The 23890-nt window shown below is 40.2% G+C and overlaps 1 protein-coding gene across 3 annotated transcripts; it reads left to right on the top strand.

Annotated features, from left to right (window-relative positions):
* Positions 1-2035: 2035 nt before the first annotated feature.
* Positions 2036-4427, top strand: tent5c (terminal nucleotidyltransferase 5C). Of its 3 annotated transcripts, none has more exons than XM_046404142.1 (2): positions 2036-2199; positions 3115-4427. In XM_046404142.1, exon 2 carries the CDS (start codon positions 3137-3139, stop codon positions 4286-4288), a length of 1152 nt encoding a protein of 383 aa, XP_046260098.1. In that variant the 5' UTR covers positions 2036-2199; positions 3115-3136; the 3' UTR covers positions 4289-4427. The 3 variants fall into 3 exon arrangements, with proteins under 3 accessions (XP_046260098.1, XP_046260099.1, XP_046260101.1); XM_046404143.1 differs by lacking the exon at positions 2036-2199 and adding an exon at positions 2255-2748; XM_046404145.1 differs by lacking the exon at positions 2036-2199 and adding an exon at positions 2803-3022.
* Positions 4428-23890: the final 19463 nt, after the last annotated feature.

Below are 23890 nucleotides of genomic sequence, written 5' to 3' on the forward strand. Positions count from 1 at the left end.
ACAGCAAGCGAGAGACAGGGAATAAGACACTTTTCCATTTTAAGATGTGTGCAATGTCAATGACAAATTTTGTGATATCACAGTATAAGATCACATGTACCAATACACAAGTGCCATCAGTATACCTGCCAGTATAGCTGCCATCAGTGCAATTAAAGCCACCATTTTGCCTGTAAGGATAGACAAGTTGTACTTGTTATTTCCATTCTGTTGATTGTACATTAATTCTTCAGTTACCTGATTTGTTTTGTACTATACCTTTAAACTTTTTAAATGTTAAACTTTTTGGCTTTTATTAAATGTTTAGTTTTAAATTAAAAGCAGTTTAACAAGGCAACAGACTCTTATGTATGCCTGAGTTTTAGTTTCCAGAGAACTATCATACTCTACTACTACATATCTTTAGTGGCCTCTTTGTGTCATTACCAGTAATACACTTCCGGATCAGTGTGTCTCAGGAGGACTCTACAATGAAGATGTGTTGTTTGCCACTGCAGAAACATTTACAGAGTAATAACTTCATGTGTTCTAGTGAAATGAACTTCCATAGAAATCTAAGGGAAGTGGCTTTCGCCAAGAATCTTTTTATCAAATCAGCAGGTGGCTTCTTCTGTGTCTGAACGACAGCCTCTTCTTTCATTTCCAAAACATACCACAAGATTTTTACATCTGGTGTTTGTACTATTTATCTACATATATACTACTATCTACCACATATTGTGTGTGTCTTTGTCAAGCTCACATCCTCTACCAGAGGCCTGGGAGTTTGAGGGTTCTGCGCAGTACCTTAGCTGGCAATACTGTGACTTTTACCATTGCTTTCTTCTGTTATTAGTCCACCACCACAGCCGGCGCCTGGGGTCCTGTCTGATGTGGTAGACCCCATCCTCTATTGATCTTGTGGCTGTTCTTGTGCTGACATGATTAGCGATTCTGTGCTGTCCTTCAGTCCAGCCATTGGTAAGATTTCTTGATATCAGCCACTTCTTCTATCTGTCCCTGATTCGTCCTCTTCCTCCTCATCATTGCCAGGTTTCTGCTGCCTGAGATATTCACTCAGCAGTTCGTCTCTGGGGGCCATCTTCCTGGTGTATTCCTGGATCTTTCTTGTTTCATCCTGGACAGTGGCTCTGACACTCACTAGTTCTCTGCCTCCCTTGATCCACTTAGGGTACGGTCTCAGTGTGCTGGTTTCCATTTGCCTGCAGGATCCCAACGTATTTGTAACTGTCCTGATTCAACTTTCTACATTGTGGTAGGCCATGTGTCCCTACACTGAGAGGTGTTCCTAATATTTTGTCTTTGTTTGATATTGTGAATTTTAATAACACATTTCAGTGCAATAAACTGACTACTGAGTGCAGGCTATTTAGTTTTATAGATAATTAACATTAGATACCTTGCCCATCGAGTCACACATAATTTAATAACGACAACAACAATTATAATGATAACAATAACAATAATAAAAACAATAATGGACATTTGTATTGGTACTTTGTCAGCCATTTGAGAGTGCATGGTGAATTGTTATTTTGTGTTCTCCTTAACGTCCCCCATCTTAAACAAATCTGTATTTATATATAGTTGCACAATTTCGGAGCAACTCAATTATGAGTAGAATTCACCAAGAACATTTTAAGGTGCAACTATACCAGTAAAATCTCAAATGAGTTTCACAGCTTCTGCTTATGTACTGACTGTGACACAGCCAGAGTCAGAGAACGTCAACTGTCTGGAGACGGTCCTGGTTACTTGGCAACACAAAAACCTCGTTGACCAATCAGGCGCTTAGCTCGGCGCATTGGTACAATCAAACTGCGACTATGTGATCTGCTGATGACGGAAGTTGGATTTAGTGGTGAATATACATATATATATTTGTTTTACTTTAATGATACAATGATATTTATTAGTATTATTGTACTTTTAAATATTAAGGCTCACACTACATAACACAGAGGGACTCTGTGGTCCGTGTCGTGCTACGGCTGTGCATCTGTTCCAGTGGGTCGTACTTCGGCTTTATAAAACAGGCGTGTCTTCGGCAAGGGGAATGGTTCAAATATGAACTTTTAAGTGGCAGCGTACATGTGTGTGTCTTTCGTACAGTGGATTATGTGGAGGTGTCTGCACGGAGTCCAAATTAACATCATCTTTATCTGCCTTTGAATGTTTCCCGAGCACGCTTTTGGAAATGTATGTACTGGTTTCCACTCTCATTTATTTCTGTCAAGGGAAGGTGCATTTTAATTCTGAAGTTAGAAAAGTAGTGACAGACTGGCTAAATCAAACTTTACAATGTCGTAGCCGTGATTCAAAGCGTGGAAAGTAACGATATTTTAACGCAAGAGGTTGATTTTGCAGAGGAAATTTACAGAGAGTTTCGTCGCCATATGGACTGATATTGAGTTATCTGCCTAGAGTAGCTGTAAAGCATGTGAGCGTTAATTTCTAAACCCATTCTCTGCTTGATTTAAAAGCGTTGCGTAAGTAATAAGTTGGCACCGTGAAAAGTTAGCGGTTAACGTTAGCTCAACTTCATCGTCACGTTAAGTTAGTAAGTCAGCTGGAACAATTAATCATTGGTTATATTTTGACGAAACGTGTGCAGTGGTAACTCGCCTCGATACGGTTAACTTTTTTCGGAGGCGGTTATTTAGGTAAAGGCCTGATTTGGTGAATTTTAATTAAGCTGGTTTGGTGTTTGTCTCTCAGCGGTTCTGGAATAAAAGCCAGGCTCGCACGGTGAGCTGTTCTAGAAGCCTCACGGGCTCTGTCCTTTACTGTGTGTTTAACTGAGGGCCAGCGGGTTGTCTCGTGCTCGCATTCTGCTCTGCTCGTGCTCAGTGGGTGATGATGGCAGCTACTGGTTAATGAGACATTTTAAATCTGGCAAACCCACGCTGTTAGTTTATTACATTTATTTCTGATTATATTGCCAATGAAATTTTGTTTCATGTTCGTTGTTACAACTAAACCAAAACTGCATGTGTTGTATTTTGTAGTATTGTGATAATAAGTAAGTTGAAATGATATAATTTCAAGATTTTGCTTGGTTTGTGTTGCATTTTAAAGCCATAACTAACATTTTTATTTCTCGTGCCATCTTAGCTAATCTGAACTCTGTAAGAAGATGGATAACAAGGAAGAATCAAAGAGCTGTTCTGTCAGTGTCCTGACCTGGGAGCAGGTGAGCCGCCTGAATGAAGTTCTGACTGAGGTTGTGCCTGTACATGGACGGGGGAACTTCCCTACCTTAGAGGTGCGGCTGAAAGACATTGTGGCACGTGTGCGCTCCCGTCTGGAGCTGAGTGGCATCAGAGTGAAAGACATACGGCTGAATGGTTCCACGGCCAGCCATGTACTGGTGCAGGATCTTGGCTGGAGCTACAAGGATCTGGATGTCATCTTCAGGGTGGACCTGCCTCACGAAGCAGAGTTCCGGCTCAGTAAAGATGTGGTTCTGGGTACCCTGCTGGACTTTCTGCCTGAGGGTGTAAACAAAGAGAAAATTACACCCATGACTCTCAAAGAGGCTTACGTTCAGAAGCTGGTCAAGGTCAACACAGAGCAGGACCGCTGGAGCCTCATCTCCCTCTCCAACAATAACGGCCGCAATGTAGAGCTGAAGTTTGTGGACTCAATACGCCGACAGTTCGAATTCAGCGTGGACTCCTTTCAGATTGTGCTGGACTCCATGCTTGCCTACTATGAGCTGGCACAGACGCCCATGTCACAGGCCTTTCACCCGACTGTGAGTGGGGAGAGCATGTACGGTGATTTCAGCGTGGCACTGAGCCACCTGCGGAACAAGCTCATCGCCACCAAGCGGCCCGAGGAGATCCGAGGTGGTGGCCTGCTGAAATACTGCAATCTGCTGGTGCGAGACTTTCAACCATCCAGCGAGGAGGAAATCAAGAGCCTGGAGAGGTACATGTGTTCACGCTTCTTCATTGACTTCCCTGACATCGGTGAGCAGCAGCGCAAAGTGGAGGCCTACCTCCAGAGCCACTTCATAGGTGAGGAGAAGAGCAAGTACGAATACCTCATGATCCTCCGGCGAGTGGTCAACGAGAGCACGGTGTGCCTCATGGGCCATGAGCGACGGCAGACCCTCCACCTGATCTCCCTGATGGCCTTCCGAGTGCTGGCGGAGCAGAATGCTATCCCAGATGCATCCTGCGTCACCTGCTACTATCAGCCAGCGCCTTATGTCCGAGACCACAACTTCAGCAACTACTATGTGGCTAACCAGAACATTCCAACATGGCTGCCATGTAACTGACAAAACAACCAAGTTGTTGGATGTACTAGAGGGCACTGCTGCTGCTGCTTTAGAGGAGAGAAGGAAAAAAATTCTTCAAAAAAATGATTGAGGCAATAAATGCTATGTTCCTCTCAAGGCACAATTATATTTAAGTGGACAAGCGTTTGGCTTTGTTTTTTGGAATCCTTTCTCATTCCTTATCTACAGAGTTGTCTGGGTCATTGAATAGAAAGGGATATTTTTAAGTGTCTACATTTTTTTTTTGGTCTGGTTTATTTCCCTGTTTATCAACCTTACTCTTAATGATGTTGTGTTTTGTGCCTTAACATTCAGGTTTACCCTCCCCCCCATCCAAAAAAAAAAGAATAAAAAGAAATAGTATAGGCTATTTTTTGAAGAAATGGAGAAAAAAAAATGTTATAGCCTTAAATTTGGTTTCACCTGTTATTTAAAAAAAGTGAAAATGGCAGGAAAAAAAAATAAAATATTGAAAAATAGTGTTATTGGGGATGGGGCAATGTAATAGGTGATGGCCAACAAAAAATGCTGCGCACCAGTGTTTAAAAAACAAAAAACAAAAAAAAATGTTTAGTTCACTGGGGAGGGAAAAAAGGTGGTACACTAAAAACCTTGCTCACATTACAAATGAAGGGGAAGCTAGTGGAGTCAGTTTGTTGTAATTCATCTTGACCTGTTAATATCTCTCTCAGGCATTTGTGCTCTCCCTCATATGCTGGCAGTGCCTGTGAATTGTAAGCATTGCAGGAAAAAATGTAGTATTTTTTATTTTCCACTGTGAATTTCAGTGTAGGACAAGCTCCCTCCTCCTCCGGCCATCGAGTTTTCTCAGCCCTGTACTTTTCAGTTAAACAGGGCTTTGAGTGAAAATTTGCACTGAGACAGTTCAGGCCTCAGATAGTCTCCTGTGTGTCTGAGGAGTTTATTTCCCCTGTTTTGTTTTTTTTTGTTTGCTTGTTTTAAGTCACTGCCAAAGACTCGCCAGTGACCTCCAGATGTCACAGTCCTCTGGCTATTGTGGGAGGCTGACTGACCGGACGGAGTGGACACGGGCCTGTTGAGAGAATGCAGCCAGCCTTGTTGCCTGGAGCGAGAGCTGGCTGGGAGTCTTGGAGTGACAGGCTGACTGGTTGTCCCTTCCCTTAAAAGGAGCAGCACATGGTGGGCTGGCAGGGTCATCCCTCACAACCATTGCAGGCTCGACAGCAGCCCTGAAATGGGATCCTCCTCTGATGCAGCTCTCAAAGTACTGGCTGTCTATAATTATCTTTTTTTCCTTTTTCTTTTTCTTTTTTTTTTTTTATCCCCCCTGGGGGAGGTACCGTCAGAGCAGGAATCTGGGGATGGGTGTGCAAACAGCAGCAGCAGCAGCAGCCCTGCCACCTTACATGTGTGGGAGTTGAGTCACTTCCTGTCCACACTTATGCTGCTTTGACCACACAGTGTTTGAACCCCTTTTGTGGTCATGGGAGGACAGACACCAGGAAGTGCAACTGGTATGTTAAGAGAAAAGCCAGCCTGCTAGGGGAGCACCACTCCCCTTGCAGAGTTGGATTTTGATTTTTTTCAGGAGGCAACCCCCCATCACCATTTGTGACAGAACTGTCCCCCCCCTCTCTATGAATTTCTATTTCCAGTAAGCCTATTATTAGCTGTTCATTTTGAATACTTGCAGTGTGGCACTACTAGCAGCTGTGACTTAAACCTGTCATCTCTCCTGACATCATAGCATCCAGGTTTGAGAGAAGAAAATTTGCTCTTTAACTTCTTACATAAGTGGCGGCTGCTGTATCTGTCCCCCTTGCCCCTCAGTTCCTCAGAAACACTCGCTTATTCCTGCCCACTGCCTTGTTGCTGTGGCTTGTGTTTATACCAGATTACCAGGAACATCTCTTATCTGGCTGGCCCTCAACTCACAGCTGGTTAGAGAATCGCTAGAGGAAGGTCAACTGGGCCTATGCTGCAGGTCACACCCATGGGGTCAGGGCATGTTCTACTGGCTCAGCTGCTGAACTTTGGTATGGGAACTGCCATAGTCTTTTTAAAACAAGTGACACTGTCACACTCTGGACCAAAGTACTTTACAACCAGCAACTGAAGCATTCAAGTGCCTTTGACTTTTTGGAGAGTGATTTAGCTTTTTTAAAGGTTTTTTTTAATGGAGATTAAGAGGGAAGGGGGTTAACATTTTTTCAGCCCCTTCAAAACCCTGTGAAACTTCTGTGCATTAGATATCAGTAATGGGAGAATACATAGCTTTTTGGTTGAATTTTGAATTTCTGGTATTTTTTTTTTTTTACAATATTTTTTCTGCCTTAGTTTTTTTTTTCTTTTATTTTCTTTTTAGTTTCAGATCCAAATTATTCTTTTGCTTGAAACCCATCTGTGCAGTCATTCCTGTTACAGCCTTCTCAGCCATTTAGTTTGATTCCCTTCTTGGTCTTTTCCTATAGGTTTCAGCCTTGTTGTCACTGGCAGCCAAGATGACCTCTGTCTTTAAAATCCAACTTGTGAGTCATTCAGATTTCCTGTACAGACATTATATATCAGCGCCCTTAATGTAATAGACTGCCTAGCAGCGTAGCTCCACTTGCTTCAAAGCAACCTGGCTAAACCGTTTCCCCATCCAAACCAAAGCAATACCTTAAGTGCCCTGACAAGCCATTCTGGCACAGTAGCAGGAGGTCACCTAGCAGAGACCCCATACTAACAAAAGCACTTTAGAGGCCTTGTTTTCTCCAAACCCAGCCACCTGAGAGGAATGTAAATAAGCTAATGTGGTCAATTGCAAGAGGGAATTGAGCTGGTTCTCAGAGACATAATGTGTTTTTGAGAGCTTTGTTTTGCCCCCCCCCCCCCTTTTTTTTGTATCTGGGAGGGTCACTCAGTTTAATCTGCCCTTGACACTGAGTCGCATCCCCTTCTGGTACTCACCTTCATTTTGTTTTTCTTGTTCCGTGTATAAATTGTAACTCTGACTCTCCTCTTCGTGCCATATACAGGCTCTTAGTAGAGCAGATGACGGTTGAGGTTGGAGGTAGCCAGCAGACTTCAGCTTGCTACAGCAGCTCTAGATTTTATCTTTGCATCCATTTGCTCTGAAACCTTCTCATCACTCAGTGGATAATTCCCCTCCTAGCTGAATGCTAACAGCTGGATTTATCCCTGTACAGTTAACCAGAAGGTGATCTTTGTTTGAACTCCAGGCCTGAAATTCAATCATTCCCCCTTTTTTTGTTGTTGTTGTTTTGTTTTATCTTATCTGAGTGATGAATTGGTTTGTGAAAGCTTGAAACCACATTGAGAATCAGCAAGCCATGTGATGCTGCAGCTCTCATTTGCAGGTTGAAGTCTGGTGAGCCGGGGGGGGGGGGGGGATTAGTCTCTTCTTGGGTTTCTTGTTGACCTCGCTCACTAAAAGTAGCGAGAGAGGTCAAAGAAAGTGCAACAAACAAAAAGCATTTTCTAGAAGGTCAATGGGGAATGGCACAATGATAACCCTCCATGTTTATTTTTCGCTGAGTCCGCCCCACTTTCACATGTTTACGGTTGTTGTGTTGTTGTTTTTTTTCCTTTACCCTGACAAGTGAAAATTTGTGCCTGTTAATGAAAGCTTTGCCTTCTCTGGGAGGTTAGAGTGAGGCGTATGCTAAATCACTTCCTTCGTCAGGGTTGATGTACATATGTGTGTATGTTAAATGTATACATTTTTTGTGAAGGACGACACAGGGGGAGAAAAAGAGGATGAAGTGAATTTTGCCTTTTTTATTTTCTGGCCACACTTTTTTTTTCTGCTGTGAACTAATCAGTGTTATTGATCCTGTTGCTTCTGTCACTCCACTCACCTTGCCTTTGGTTATCCAACTTGTTGGGGCCTTTGTTTATTAGTGCAGCGTGTTGTTTATGACACCTGTAGATGTATTTCTTTGCTGGAGGGGGTGCAGAACAAGCTGTGGATTAGATATTTAGTGGTTACACTTGTCTGAAGTACAAGTCTTACACCACAAGGATGTGATGGAGGTCCTGTGGCAGCTCTCCTGCAGTTTTCTATGTGAAGAGTCATGAATTACTTTGCAGCAGATTTGTGTTTACGTTAACGCGTGGAGGAGTGTGTGCTTGTTTGCATGTGTGTATGAAGGGATGCCTGTGGTTCTACAAGTTTAGAAAGTGGGGGGAATCATGAAATTTGTCGCACTATATATATATTTCTTTGAAATAGTTGATGCAGAAGAGCTTTTTTGTCAGCTTTGTGATTGTGACAATGAGTTTGATGGATGCAAAAATTATGCTATTTCATTTTTCAGCACTTTTACCTCACTTGAGTTTTTCCTTTGAATGGAAATCTACATGTACTTCAGGAAAATGTGTTTGAAGAGGGAATAATAAAGAATATTAAATGCAAGGTCTGTTTCAGCTGTTTATCTGAAACTTCACGTCATGTTGCATCTTACACATTTATGCAAAACTGAAATATGTGCGTGTCTTGTGGAATATGTGGAAAACCTGCCAGGCCTGTCCATCTAAAATATGGTGCATACATGGTCTTTATGTTTTTAAAGTGAGACCAATTCAGCAATCTGTGCTCACTAAACATTTTCAAAGCAGGATTACAAAGATGGACAAATATAAATTGTGTTTTGATTGTTTAAAAACAGTTAACAGCAAATCTGTTTGGTTTTAGAATAAAATTTAAGTCAAGCATATTTTAATGGGAACTTCATTCATATGTTCCTCATATACACAGTGAAAACAAATGTACTTCCTCAAGGCTCACAATGCACCAGCAAGGAGGAGCAGCATGTAGGACTACACGTATGAAATGATGCGATGTATAATCCAATCCAATGAAGTCAGTTTGCTGGAGAACAGAGGTTAAAACAATACAGGTTCATTGGAACAGAGCAGTATACACATAACACTAGTGAAGGGGCCACGGGGCCCCTAAACCAGAGGCTCTGTGACACATCACTCTTCATATTCCTTGTTGGAGAATCAATGAGCTAAATCAATAGTCCTGCTGTAAAACATTTTCACCTTCAAAGTGTCCTAACAAAGAAGTCATCATGACAACATGTGCATGTGGGGGATGGAGAAAACCCTGTGTAGTCTTGACTTCCTGACGTCTTCACTTCAGCCTTGTGTGCATTCTGATGGTGGCTTTAACCCGAGATGTTTTCCGTCTCCATCACCGGGGAAGTGGTTGAAGAGATCAGTCAGCTCAGCATTCAGAACTTGAAATCCCATTCTCGCTGATCTGAGTGCAGTGGAAAACACTGTCCTTCTGCCAGAGTTTTATTGGGTAATAAAAGCTTGGACGTTGCTTTTGTTAACATGGTGCATTAGGAGTTCTTCAAAGTACAAGTGGGCCCTTCGGCCTCACTATATATCTTCACACACTTTATCTGAACAAGAAAAGGAGGCTTTAGTTGAAAGTGGACGTGCATGTTTTTGTTGATTATTAATGTCTCTTTTTGCCTGATGGTGGGGTATGTGCGGGGGTGAAAGTATATGAAAGGATGTTGATCCTCGTCCGCTTGGACAGTAAGAAACCCCCCATCAGGCCTGAGCCACCAGCTGCCATTGCTAAAACACACTGACCTGTCTGCTGGGAATGACTCACTGTGTGGACTTAGGTGATGCAGCAATCTGGCCTCATCAGCCTCTTTTTTTTCCATTCTCCTCCATCCATGTGCTGATGCTGCTTTATAGATCTGTAATTTTATTCATCAAACCTCTCTCCACTGTGGTTTGATTTCATGTGAACAAAAGTCCAAAATTCATAATAATTCTTGTTGTCCATCCTTCCTAGAGAGTTAACTGTGATATGCATTAAATAACCACTTCAAAACAGCATTTGAGAATTTGTTGAAATGCAGTCCACTGAACCTGAGCCTCGTGGTCTCTTTAGCAACACTGCAGCTGGACCAGTCACCTGAAAACACTCTTTTCCCAAACAGAAGTTGTTTTTATAACTTGCAAAGCAGCACCTGGCCCTTCAGTGCTTCTAACCTTCTGGCAAAGCTGCAGTAGTTCAGCCAGACACACCTCCCTTAAGTGTTTTTTATGAAAACAGCCTTCAGAGCCACAACATGAAACTTTTTCTTTGTCACAACTCTAGCCTGCCATGTTCACAGTCCAAACAATGAGAATCTTGTGTAGTCTTGTGCCCAGATCTTTCTAGTAAAAGTTTGATAATACTGCTGCAGAAATGGAGGCAAGAATGTTCAGGAAACAAAGCGATGAAGTGCAGTGCAGTTTAGTTTACTTTTCTACCTGAGAAGCATCATTTTCTTCAGGTAATCACAGTAAGGTTAGAGCACTCTGTCCATTTTAATTATATATATATATATTTTTATGTACATTTTTTAGCACCATGAGCTATATTGTGCTGTATTCTGAGGATTATGCAAGATACGTAGAGCCAGTGTCAACACTTCAAGTCAAGATTTTCCCTTTAATGTATCCCATATTTCCCTTTAAACTGAGACATATATAAAACAGAGTCATTAGTGTGTGTATGTCAGAGTGTAAACCAACCTGCCACAATTCACTGTGTAATCTCCCTCTTTATCTGGATTGTGCTTCTTGAAGACAACATCATCTCCTGCACTTTTAATTATTGCAACAAGCTGTTCTAAACTGACTAAACACATAACACCAGTTGTATTATGGCTTTACTGTAGTATGAATTAAATATCATAATTTAATAAAATCTAGAGTAGTGTATATTCCATATGTGTCATAGATGGTTTAAGGGCATCAGAGGTGATTTCTTAGAGTCTTTTACCAAACAATGAGTAAATGAAGCTTGCTGCAAACTGAAGGATTTTTCTGCATTCTCAATTTGAATGATTAATGAGCTCATGATGAATGCAAACAGCTGATTCAGCAAGCTCTTAAGTCTGCATTGCAATTAGATGACATTTTGTCTTAACAGAAGCAAAAACAATTCATCTTATTATCACCATCTGATGCCATTGCAACAAAATGTTCACGCCTGTATAGTAACCCACCAGTGAGTTCGAAACATTAAATCTATATGAAAGTCATATATAAATTGATACCAGATTAAAGCTGTAAACTGCAAACTGTAAATCTCTGTCAGGTTCAGAAGGTCATGTTCTTGAAGACTTGATGACATGGCGTACTGAGACATCCCATCACATGATAATGGGTGGCTCAGTTTCCTTTCCTTCACCCTGTCCCTTCTACTTTCCTTATTTTTTTTGCCTTATCTCTCATCAGTCTCATATCTTTGTGTCTTTATCCCTTCTGTCAGCCCCTCCTTCAACTGATGCGAAGGTTTTGGTCACCTAATCTGGCTGATCTCTACTGGTATCTAGCCATGGATAGTTTTATGTACCCAGATTTTGAGATGCCTGTTTTGAGAATTCTGCTGTTACCCAAATGGAAAATGCTTGCTTGTGGTATTGAACATGGTGTCTGCAAACACATTTTAAGGAGGAAAAGACAAAGAAGAGGAAGAAATTGCTTACTCCTCATGGTCATCTCTGATCTCTGGATCATTTAACCAAAACCATCTTCTGTACTTGATGAAATACCACAAAAGATTTTTTCCAGCAGTTAAAATGTTGATTGCACGACTTACAATTTTACCAAAAAGATACAGTCTTACTACCTCACAAACTGTTGCCTGTTGGACTACTGAAATGGTTCATCCAAACAACCAGTCATACTTACTGAAGCTTTCTGGTGTGTTTGAATATCAAAGGAGCTTTGGAAACCTGCCTGGCCAGCAGCCTAATTTTTCACAATCAGGAGATATGTCTTACAGCTCAGTCCTTCTTGGTTCACAGGCTAATTTCTCCAAACCTGAAGAGAATTTCTTTCAGTTCAGACTGAGTTCAGTCGAGATGACCTCATCCCTCCCTCCCTCCCTCCTTGTGTGTGATGGTAGTTGTGGAGGCATTGTTAAAACCATAAACACAACATTCAGTTCGTTCCCTGTTTCCCTGTGTAAATGCACCAACTACTTCATTGATATTTAGCGTTTTGATTCTTTTCATGATCGGTGTCCCGTACGGATATTGAGGTTTAGGGGGTCATTTTGCTTTTAAATGACATTTATAGCATCACTGAAAGGTGATGGCATCAAATGAGAGTGAAACATGGTGATAAAGACTGATCTTAAACAGTCTATTAGTAAACTAAATGCATACTTTTGACCAGCTCATTTCCTTTTCTTTATACTGAGCTGTCACCTTCTCCTCACTCACAGATGAGAGTCTCGTTTCCTGAGTTTCAGAGGCAGAAACACAGTGCAAAGTGACAAATGGTCTCCGTGAGGGAGTTTCAGAGTTTCAGCAAAACCACACAACCCCCTCATCTGTGCATGCAAACACAGCTCCACTTTCCACACACACACACACACACCCCTCCTGCAGTGTTTGGCCAGGTCAAACAATGTATGATTTCTGGAAAAATACTGATACAAGCATGCAGGGCAGAGAGAGACAATAGACAGTTAACACACATCAAAGAGTGTGTAGGGGTGGGGAGAGTCACTGTCCATCTCTCTGTGACCTCCCACTGGTCTCTAATAGTTATACCCATATTGTGTTGACAACCATGTAAACTTGTACCTCGTTACATTTTGTGGGAAAAGCTAGAAATCCAGAAGAAAAGAAAATATAGAAGAATTTTCTGTATGATTTTCCTTTGAGAATTCTGCCTGGAAAAGGAAATACAGATCAACAATGTGAAATGGTTACAGTGAGGGTGACACACAAAAAGCAACATGAAAAAACAGTAAGCGGTATCCATCCTACTACCCCTGTTGGTTGGTTTCAGATGAGACTCAGCGTTCACACAGTTTCTCTGGACGGTCCCTCAATATCACAACATTAGTCCAACATCACCCCCAGCCTCTGGGAGAAGCCACATTAGCCACATGCAACATGCTAGCACAAAGTTCAACAGGCTAACCTACAAAATAAACAGTAAAACAATGACAAAACTTGCAAATTGAAGTCGGGAGGCAGACAGTAAACATCGATCCATCTTTTAGACTGAACTGTTATCATCTCCCGCTGACAAAGCAGTAGACTGCACTTACACATTCCAGATTTTCAGTCATTGTGGGGACATTTCCATCATATTGCTACCCATAGACATCAACTAAAAGTCAAAGTCTGAAATGATCAACTTAAGTCTATATGTATGTTTTCTCTGCAATGTCTGCTTGCAGCACTATCTGTCTGACACAGCTCCAACACACTGAATGTTCCAGTGGTTATGTTCAGGCACTCGCAGCAATTGCTCAAGGTTATGGAAAAAGATAGAGTTCTTGGTTAAACATTAAAAAAGTCAACCTTGATTTAACCAAAACCACAACCTTTTACTAACTTTAACCAAAGAGTTTTTTTGTTTTGCCTAAAGTCAACAACATGATGAGGAAGTAAACTCAGGTATCCCAAATCAAATTACGGCCCTTTTCCACGACCCACCCTGACCAACTTTGTTTCCAAAATGTTTGCTCAAAAATGTATTTGGTAAAGCAAATTGGTAGCATTTAAACATAACAGATGCTGCTTTTTCAGTACTGTTAATCTTAATTCTGCTTGTCGAAGACGGGTACTTCAGGAGGATTTTTGACTCCCACTGTGGTTTAATAATAAAAATTGGTACACAGGGCCAATACCAGTGACTCACTAACAGCTCAGCCAGACAGGGGAGGACAGATGGTAATTTAATCCCAAAGATACATTTCTTGAGCATATGTACATAGCTTGACCTTGTACCATTGCAGCTACTAAGCAAAACTTCTTTTGTGTCTCTCAAAGATCAGTGAAGCCATTACTCAGCTTTAGCAATGTTTACAGCAGAGGCAATTGTTTTTCTATTTCACAGCCACCACGAATGTGTTGGGCAGGATAAAATTATCACAATTAGTCATTACCAGATCCACTTGTGTTCCAGGAATCGTCAAACTGTGCTGCTATTATGAGCCAATGTACTCTAAAACTTGTGAGAAGCAAAAACAAAGCGGATCATTTTATCAGGGTGTTGTGTTTAGAAACACGCAAACAATAAAATATTCTGCAGCTGCTGCTCATCGACAGTGGCCTCACACCTGAGGAATTTGTTGCCACCAGGTAAATGGAACTCATTTGTGTAGTAATTAATGTTAAAAAATGCTTTCATGTCCTCATTTCCTTCCTGTTTTCATACCATTGTGTGAGGGCAGATTAATCAGGGCTTGGTTAATGCTGATGTACTATAGATCCCTGAGAAACCTCATCAGCATCCATGCGAACAATCCAAGAGTAATGAGCTGTGGCTCTGATAGCATCTGTTTTCGGGGATGAAGATTTTGCTGATTGTAGGCCGTGTGTCTTTTGTTTGTTGATGTGAGTGAGCTGCAGCACAGACATTGGAGCACGCTGACAAACCTGCCCCCTCATGTGTGATTTTGAACGCAGAGGATAAACTGGCGTAAAACCAGGTGTCCTTTTGACCGAACAGGATGAGCCGTTGTCGACGCAGTCAAAGCTAAAACTGAGCTTTTATCCTTTCACAGCCAAAAGACTTCATCATATCTTAGTTTCACACCATTTTATTCATCTTCACTTCTACTCCATCACCATGTCATCAACATGCTGTGCATCACTTACAAATCTTGTCCACAGTGCTTTGGTTTTGGTCATTTTGCTCCTCAGCATTGATTCTCCAAGTCTGTTGAGCTTTACTCCAAGGATGAAAACCGTCCTTCCAAAAGATATTTTGTCACGTAGGGTTTTGATGTTGATAATGGAAATGTCTTTCAAATCAAATCAAATCAAATCAAATCAAAGTCTTACAAATCTCCTATTAGTTAGATTGAGATCTGCTGACTGTGACAGCCATATGCATAACATATAATTTACATCATTTCCATTCTCGTCAAACCACTGAGTGAACCCCCTGTTCCCTGTAGGCCTATTATTTTCATTTTGTCAGGTTTTTCCACTTGTTTATTCAGGCTTTTGTGTCACCCATTTGGAAGTAACTTTGTCATTCACATTCCTTCATATATGACTGGAAAATGGCGTTGTGAGCTGTGGAGCAAAAACTAAATTAGCAGGGTTAACTTTTAATACGACAGTGAGTGGCAGGGTGTCGGGCAACGAGGTCAGTTGGTTTATTCATAAATATGTTGAGAAACATTTGAATGAAGTGCATGTATGTAATGATGTAAGTCTGGCAAACATTCAACCGTTGATTCAACTGTTGATTCAGTTGCTGAAAGTAATGGTCACCTAACCTTCCCCACAGCAGAAATCCTTCAAAGGACCCTACTGGTTGCTGTGGCCCATCAGCTACATTTACTCGGCATTATTTTACACTGATTCCCATACAAGGACCCCTATTGGTGTCTATTTAAGCTGTGTTTATGGTGTTTTAAATTATGTCATAGATTTACATACTTCTGCTATTAAATGTATGATGTGATGAATATGGTGACTCTTCATTGGAGCAAAGCCTGCAAGTTAATTTAGGCACTTAATACAAGTTGCACTGTATTTGTACATGACATGCTCCACTCTGTAAAACCCTTTTGCTTCACTGCTTTGTGAATATTTGATCAGCTCCAGCACAACATGTCAGCGTCCAACAGCAGTGTTTGTGTCCGAGAGGAAGTTATCCACTGTTATTATCTGTGAATTGCTGTTTCTCTGCAAAATAATCTGAAAGTGTAAGATGTGAGGAATTATGAGATCGAAACCAAGATGCCAAATGTCAGCTCTGTTGCTGACAAGAGAGTCAAATCACCACAAAGAGAAACTCTAGATTCAGTGTGTGTGCTCCACATATGTAAAACAGAATCCTCTGCCTAAAGGACATGACGAATTAAAACTTGTACAGACCTGCTGCTAGCATGTGAAACTCCCAGATCAGCTGGGCTGGTAATACAAGTGCAACTTATTGACATAAGTTTACATAATGTAGTAGCATTGAGGTTTAACCCTTTAAATAAAGCCAATGGATGTTACCATTTGGAACTGCGTGCATGAAAAGTTGCCTAATGCAGATTTACCTGGAACCATACTTTGTCTAATCTTTGTCTCGACTGGTATGAGGTTTTTACACAGCTTAATTTATTCAACTTGGTTTACTAATCTTACTATTTCACCACATGCACAAAAGTATGTGGACACCAAAATAGTGCAGCCATATGTATTTGAGTCTCCTTCCAAAACTGCAGACATTAATATGTTGCAATAACTACCACTTCTGGGAGGGCAAGAAGTATCTTCCCCAAGCTGTTGCCACAGAGTTGGAAGCACAATCTTTTTTAAAAATTATTGCTAATGTTGTAGCATTGTGATGTACCTTAGCTGTAACTAAACACCCTCTTCGGACCATGAAAACAGCCACAACTATGAGGACAGGAGTGTCCAAAATAATAATAATAAAAATAATAAAGAAGATAACTAAAGTTAGTCCTTCAAGGTGAGTTTGCAGTACCATTTAACCTTTTTTGAAAGATCAAGTTCACTTTCCTAAAATCACTTTTAGTAAAGTTGAACCAGAAGGAGCATATCATGTTTCTGTGTTACAGTGCACGAAAACACCAGGAGCCCCTCATGGAAATGTACCAGGATTTAAAAGCAACACCACCTAACAGCTATCCATCACAGCCCAAAGGCCCATTAGACCCATTAAACTTTCTGTCCATGCACTGCCTGGACTTTGACCTGTGAAGAAAACAAATGGAAATAAAAAAAGAAAAAGTGTGAGAAGTTGAGCAGTTCGTGTAAGCTGTCCATGCTTCTCAGGAATCAAGCAAGCTGTGCAAACATCAGCAGCCACTTCCCCCACCATGCAGAGCCCCAGAGGAGTGCCATATATAGGAGGACATCAAGGTCCTGAGAAACAGGTGATGGGTGGTGTGTGGAGGGTGAGCGTGGGGCGACTGTCATGTGGCTGAAACAGAGAAAGAAAGAGAGAGAGAGAAATCAGCATGTTCTCATATACCTTTCCATGCACCGGTGGTTTGTTTCCCAGAAAGATTTGCAATAAACCCCTTCAGCACACACACACAAACACACATACACCACCCTCAGACTCACAGATCTTGCAACATTTGCGATGAGATGGCTGAGCCAGCGTGTCTGTCTCCTAAGGATTTACATATTTTACCACCAGATTCATATGACGCAACATAGTGTGTGTTTGGCACTAAAATTTACACTGAAGAACCTTAGCATCAGTCTGGCTGTGTTTGCGTAACGACGAGAACAGTCATTGGCTGAGAGTTTGCCAATGTTCTTGTAATGCACACTACATGCTGTTTCCATTATGTTCTTGTCATATAGATTCTTCTTCTCTTGAGGTGCTTGATCCCCTTCCAGGCGTAAAGAAAAATAAGGCCTTCTTTGAACACTGAGTCGAACAGCAGATCTCTCACGCAGAGAAAGAGAAGAACAAAGGTCAGATAAGGTATTAGTGCCACTAAACTACAAGGCCATGACTGCATTGCCAGGACAAAGGAGATGTCTAACATAGGTTTTTACCTTCAAGTTCAACAAGTGACTTTGCTTGTAAAATTCAAACTGCACAGGAAAAAGTGTTTATGCAGTAAGTCACTCACATCACCAGTCTAGCCCATAAAGTGGAATCACAGTGGAGAACTGCATCTTCACCTCTCAAAACATCAGTTGTGATCATGTGGAAAACAGAGATGGAAGAAATACTCTAATCATTACCTAAGTAAAAGTGCAAGACATATTCCATTTAGTACAAGCCCTGAATTCAAAATCCTACTGAGGTCTAAGTACAGAAGCAAAATGTACATAATTTATCAAAGTAAAAGCAAAATGTTTCCTCGGACTGAAATATTTTTATATGCGGCATCAGTGGATTGCATTTTTTTTCCATTGTAGCTGTTAGGAGTGGAGCTAGTTTGAACTTCTTTATTTACTGGGTAGACAAGTACAGCGGTTCTCAAACCAGGGGAAGCCTTGTCCCTCCAAAGGGTCATGAGATTAGTGTGAAGGGTCATGCGATGAGGGGAGAAGAAAGTGGGAATTATTGTTTTATAATTTATTGTATTTAGTTTTTATGTCATATGAAAGTGTGAAAAGTAACTATAGCCCTCATATAATTGTAGTAAAGTAAAAAAGTACAATATTTCAAGCCAAGTCTCATTTCTATAGCATCAAATACCACACGTCCCTCAGCATCTTTTCCAGATGCAGTTGCATCCACCTAGTGGATGGGACGCATCAAGCTCTAAAGTACCTTCAGTGGAAACAGCAAACAGCATAGTTTACAAAGTAAGAAAGTCCTAAGGGGATGGAAATGAGGCAACCATGCATCACTGATGTTTTCCTACTCCTCACCACGTAGTTTTTGTGCCTAAACATAATCAAAGTGTTATTTCGTGGTAAGCGTCTGTTAAGGCTTTTAAAGTGTCAACCACAGATGCCACAGGATACCGCTTATGTATGCGATGAGCAAGGATGCAAACATGTAGATATTTCCTTCTGAAATGTATAGAAAGTATAAAGCAGCATAAAACAGAATTATTAAAGTAAAGTGCAAGTGCCCCAAAATTCTACTGAAGTACAGTGCTTGAGTAAGTCTAGTTAACATCCAGGCAACCAAGACATAGTGATTTGTATACTCCTGTTTTACAGGTACATCTGCTGAGTTTAGGTTCAACATGGTGAACAGACAGGAAATATGAACAACAGCTGGGTTTCACAGTTTTAAGATGCTGTTTTCAGCTGCTTCTAAGACTGAACTCAAAACTGAGCAACAAGAAATGACATGCTTCTCTGTTTGTCAGTTTCTTTTCACCACACACACAACTTTTTTCTTTACTATTTTTCAGTCTTCAAAAACTGCATGTGAAAATATACTAAATGAAATGAAAGCTGACTTCATGAAACTCAACTAATGTTGCACAGCTGAGTTTTGTTTTTGTTTGGTAACTGGGAATTTTAAATTCTGGAATAAATCAGAAAAGTCAAAACTAAACTAGTGTTGTTTGTATAGTGTAAACTCATTTTATTCCATCCTACTCTGGCAGTTCCTAGATTCATTTTCTGAATATTTTAGACATGTAGCCGTCACTTTTCATCAGAGGAAGTTGAAATGAATTAAATTGAAACTGTTCCTTTCTGTTGTAAAATACACATATTCAGTTATAAGAAGCAATCAGTTGGACAATACAGTTAGTAGATTTGTGAGAGACAGAGTTTTAGAAGGGAATTGTCAAAACGCAAGCAGCAGATACTAGCATTTGGTCCCTAATAAGTCAAACTCTAACAAACCTGGATACTACATTTACCAAAATGCAATTTTCATTAACCCTTATCTGGCTTGTAATGCTTTTAAAAGTAGAATTTCTCAAATTTACTTCTAGACGATACCACTATGACATCTTCAGGGCTATTTGATCAGAAATTGCCCTCAGGAACTGTTTTAAAAACCTGAGTCTCATTCCTAGGTTGTAAAAAGCAAAGTTTTGGGTCGGTGGCCCTGACTGAGAATGAGACTCAGCAATCAACCATAACTGCTTATTGCAAATAGCAAATGTACTTGGCTGTCTGAAGCCATAGTAGAGTAAATGTATACAGTCTGTCCATATGGCATGAGTTTGAAGAATGATACTGTGTGGTGAATAAAGTCTGTAACTGTCTGACCAACCACTCAGAGCATTTGTTTTTCATAAAAGAAGAAAAGGTTCTTATTAGTTTGAGAAATCCTAACTCTGACATTTACTGCAGCATTCTTGGACTGGTTGGCGGACTCCCCGCTGTAGAACTGGTAAAGCTAATGTCTGCAACATCACTCACTTTGGGTTACTATATAAGACCTCCAAACTGTGTCTAAAACCCCTCACAAGTTTTGTACCAAAACATAGTAGCTTCCCAACAACATTTTGAAGTCCAGAAACAAGTTACTCTTACTGCATACTGATGAAGAAATACCACCTTGATGCAACAGTATGACTTTTTTAAGGGTTCCAGAGGAATTCTGGAAATCTTATCAGATTGCAGCTAAGAAAAATGAAATGATAAAAATGTCTTCCCTTCTTTATACTTTCATCAGCTAGCATTTAATGCTCCATATAACAATATTCATGAGTCTGGCTTTATGAAGTGTTAATGTGTTAAATCAGTCATGGAGCCAATGGCTCATTGCAGAGGTGGCGGGACATGTGGTGGACCCTTAGACTGTATGGACCTGCAAGGCATCCATAGAGGGGCAGAACAGAGAGAACTGCAAATTACAATGAGTTGTGATATTTTTGCACAATGAATAGTGCCATGGATTTATCATTAAACAGATATTTAAGCAAAAAACTGCTGAAAGGCTATTTCAGAACATTGGTTGGCACCATGGATTTTACCTGTAATTTGCTCAAACGTCAGCCAGATAAAGGATAAAAAAGTAAAGCAGACTAAACTAACCAGTAAGCAACCAAGGACAGAAGCCAAATGAACACATATGCTGGGACCTCACCATGTGTTTAAACAATAAAGATGTTAACATGCAAACCAAAAAGCCTGAAAATAATTAACCATTTGAGACAAACTGCTTGTAAAAATGGGCTATACAAATAAAGCTGTCTTGTCTTGTTCAGGTGAATCTCACTTGCATGTGAGATTTGCCTATATTCAAACACTTATCTCACATTGGACAGGACCCACCTGAACTTGAAGACCGCCCAGTTGTCTCTTTCCAAAATTCCCAAGTTAGCATTCTTCTGCTAACAGTTAGGCGAGTACTGCTCAGCAATGTTGCCAGCTTGGGGATATTCTCGCTAGATTTTACAACTTTTCAGACGGCTTTATTTCTAAAAAGCAATTTGCAACAATTTTCGTGACTTATTCTATAGGCACTCTGTGAAGCAATGTAAATACTATGATATGATGACATCACATCACTTACTCACTAAAGATGCATATTTTCATCTTTATTATGCCCATGGCAATACAAATACTATTCATTCACTCAGACTTACCCCCTGAATGAATTAAATTTATTAGCTCCATACTGCAGTTGGGTGAAAAGAACTTATTCATGTGGCCAAAAACTCCAGATGTCATTTTGTACTGTAAGACAGAAGTTCATGCTGTTCATGTTCATGCATCTCAGAACATTAGCCAGCAACCTCGCACCACTCTTAAGCTGGCCAAGTCTGGGCTAAGTTCAGAAATGCCTGGGATTAAGAAATGCCTAATATTAACACAATGTGCCCCTCTTACATGCAGACAGTCTGATGATTATAGATCGACAATTATTTGTTTACTTGAAGCTTGTGTCAAAAAACAACTACAAACCCATGTGCTGTATTTAGGTTTTTGTTCAGATTTTTAAAAAATGTTAATAAAATGTTTTTGTTCATTACAGTTCAATTAAATTTGAACAAAATCTGGCTTAAATATATTGTTTTGTGTGAAATTTATTCTTTTTTGATCTATGAAGTCTTCTTCATGTCATTTGGAGTGACCACTCATCATGTGACACAATCAATAGAAGCAATCTTTTTAAATTCAAAAACAAATTCAAAATAAATGACTGAATGTTAATCACAGGTGTAGTATGCAGAATGAATGTTTTTTCAGCTTTGGGTGGTAAAAATTAGATGATTGTGACATTATAAAGCAAAGTTAAACAATCATAATTTACAAAAAAATCAAAAGAAATGAAAATGTTTGTCTTCTGTCTCTAAAAACTTTATATTAACTGAGCACTTGTAAAAATAAAAAAACTCTAAATGCTCCCAATCCTTCCCATCATGCCTGCTTTTCCAGGCAAGAACAACCTAAGCCCTTCAACATGATGATGATGACGCATCTCTGGTCTCTCACCGTCATAAGTCCCATGGGCATCACAGCTATTATATGAGCACTTATTAAAATAATTACTTTTACCATCTATGCACTCCTGGTGTGTCTGTGCTTTATTATCAAATCCAACTTAGGTTGAAAATTGTTGGATGTTGGAGTTGGGTGTTTCTGAGGCTAGCCTCGCTGTTCACTCCAAAAACATAACTTTAACTTCAGTGACTGACCTTGGTTAAACTGGAATGTGTTTTATTTGATAAATAAAAAAAACAAAAAACAAAAAAACAACGAGAACAAAAAAAAAAAACTTGATGATCTAAGGTGTTTATAGAAGCTGTCAGTCAAGGCTCAAGGAGGGTGTGATCATATTCATAAGAGTGTCAGTGCATCCCTTATAGTTTTTGCACCCAAATTGTCAAAAGTCAGGTTGATTCTAGGGATTTGCCATCACAGGCTCTCCCACAGCTCCAGTACAGCTGGATAACCAGCCGTTTGCCCCAGAACACAACATATCGAGAACTGTCATTTTCACTTTCTCCAGTGTCATCACTGTGCTAGCCAGATAGCATGGTACCTAGTGTTTGCTGCAGCTTATTTGTCCTCCTTATTCTAGCTCTCTCATTTGTTTATGTCCATTTACCTGTATTACCCAATATCTTGACTCCTAAGTAATAAGATATGTTGTTTAACCAACACATACAAGCTAGCTAACTAACTAACAGTCTTCGCATTACAAAGTAACCGTTATTCATCACAGTTGTCTTAGGATGTCCCTTTCATACCCAGTCATGATACAACTTAAGCTGTCAAACAGATGTATGTAGTACAATATTCCCTCTGAAATGTAGTGGAACACAAATTTAAAGTGTGTTGAATGTATGTATGTTGCAGCCATCATAATAATAAATCAGTTTTCCTCAATTGGATAACTTTTGGTCTTTTCTGATTTATTTAAATGAGGCATTAAAGAAGTTGGTTGACTCTTTCTTATTGGTAATTTGCTGTATGCACGGGCTGCTGAGTGCCCATATTAAGAGAAAAAGATCAATATTCAGTTTAGACCAAGGGCTATATACAGTCTGAACCCAGAGTGAATCTGCAGGCAATTTTATGTTGTGTTCATTACTTGGGAAAAGCTGTTAAGCCTGCATGCAATATCTACGTACTGTAAACAATTATGACATTTAAATGTTCCGAACATAAGTACAGCATCGCATTCCTGAAAAACAGACATTAACTGTGATAATATCTTTACATTCCTCAGTGTCTCAGTTAACATCAACGCAACACAGATGTACTGGAGCTTCTTCTAATCAGGACACCAGCTTATCAGCACCGCTGTTAATGTATGTGTGCTACATTCAAATACAACATGCCTGGGTATCCTTAGTAAATGCTTCTGTTCATGTGGACACAGTCAACAGTTATTTCATACACTAACATGTCTCTTCATATGATATGATAAAAACGCTTTTATATAGCATGTACAACAAGTATCGTATCCTGAAGAAAAGACAAAGTGAAGAAAATGCATAGAGTAGAAGTGGAGTGGAGTAAAATCAAATATAAATTACATATACATATACAATAAAAAGGAGACATTCAACATCCTTTCCCCTCCTTTTATTGTTAAGTATTTCTGTGTCACTTTGACAGATTTAAGTCCACTCTGTAGCACAGCTTGTCCCCTAAGTGGCTACAGCTGACCCTGTCCCGCCTCCTCATCATTACAAAGAACTCAGAGTGGCAGACCCAGGGCGGCGCTCACTTTAAACCAAGTGAACACATGCTCGGCTTG

This window comes from Scatophagus argus, chromosome 11, assembly GCF_020382885.2.
Source record: "Scatophagus argus isolate fScaArg1 chromosome 11, fScaArg1.pri, whole genome shotgun sequence".
Lineage (NCBI taxonomy): Eukaryota > Metazoa > Chordata > Actinopteri > Scatophagidae > Scatophagus > Scatophagus argus.

Bases quoted from the DNA above. Each gene is read 5' to 3' on its own strand.
- tent5c (XM_046404142.1), top strand. From the start codon at position 3,137: ATGGATAACAAGGAAGAATCAAAGAGCTGTTCTGTCAGTGTCCTGACC.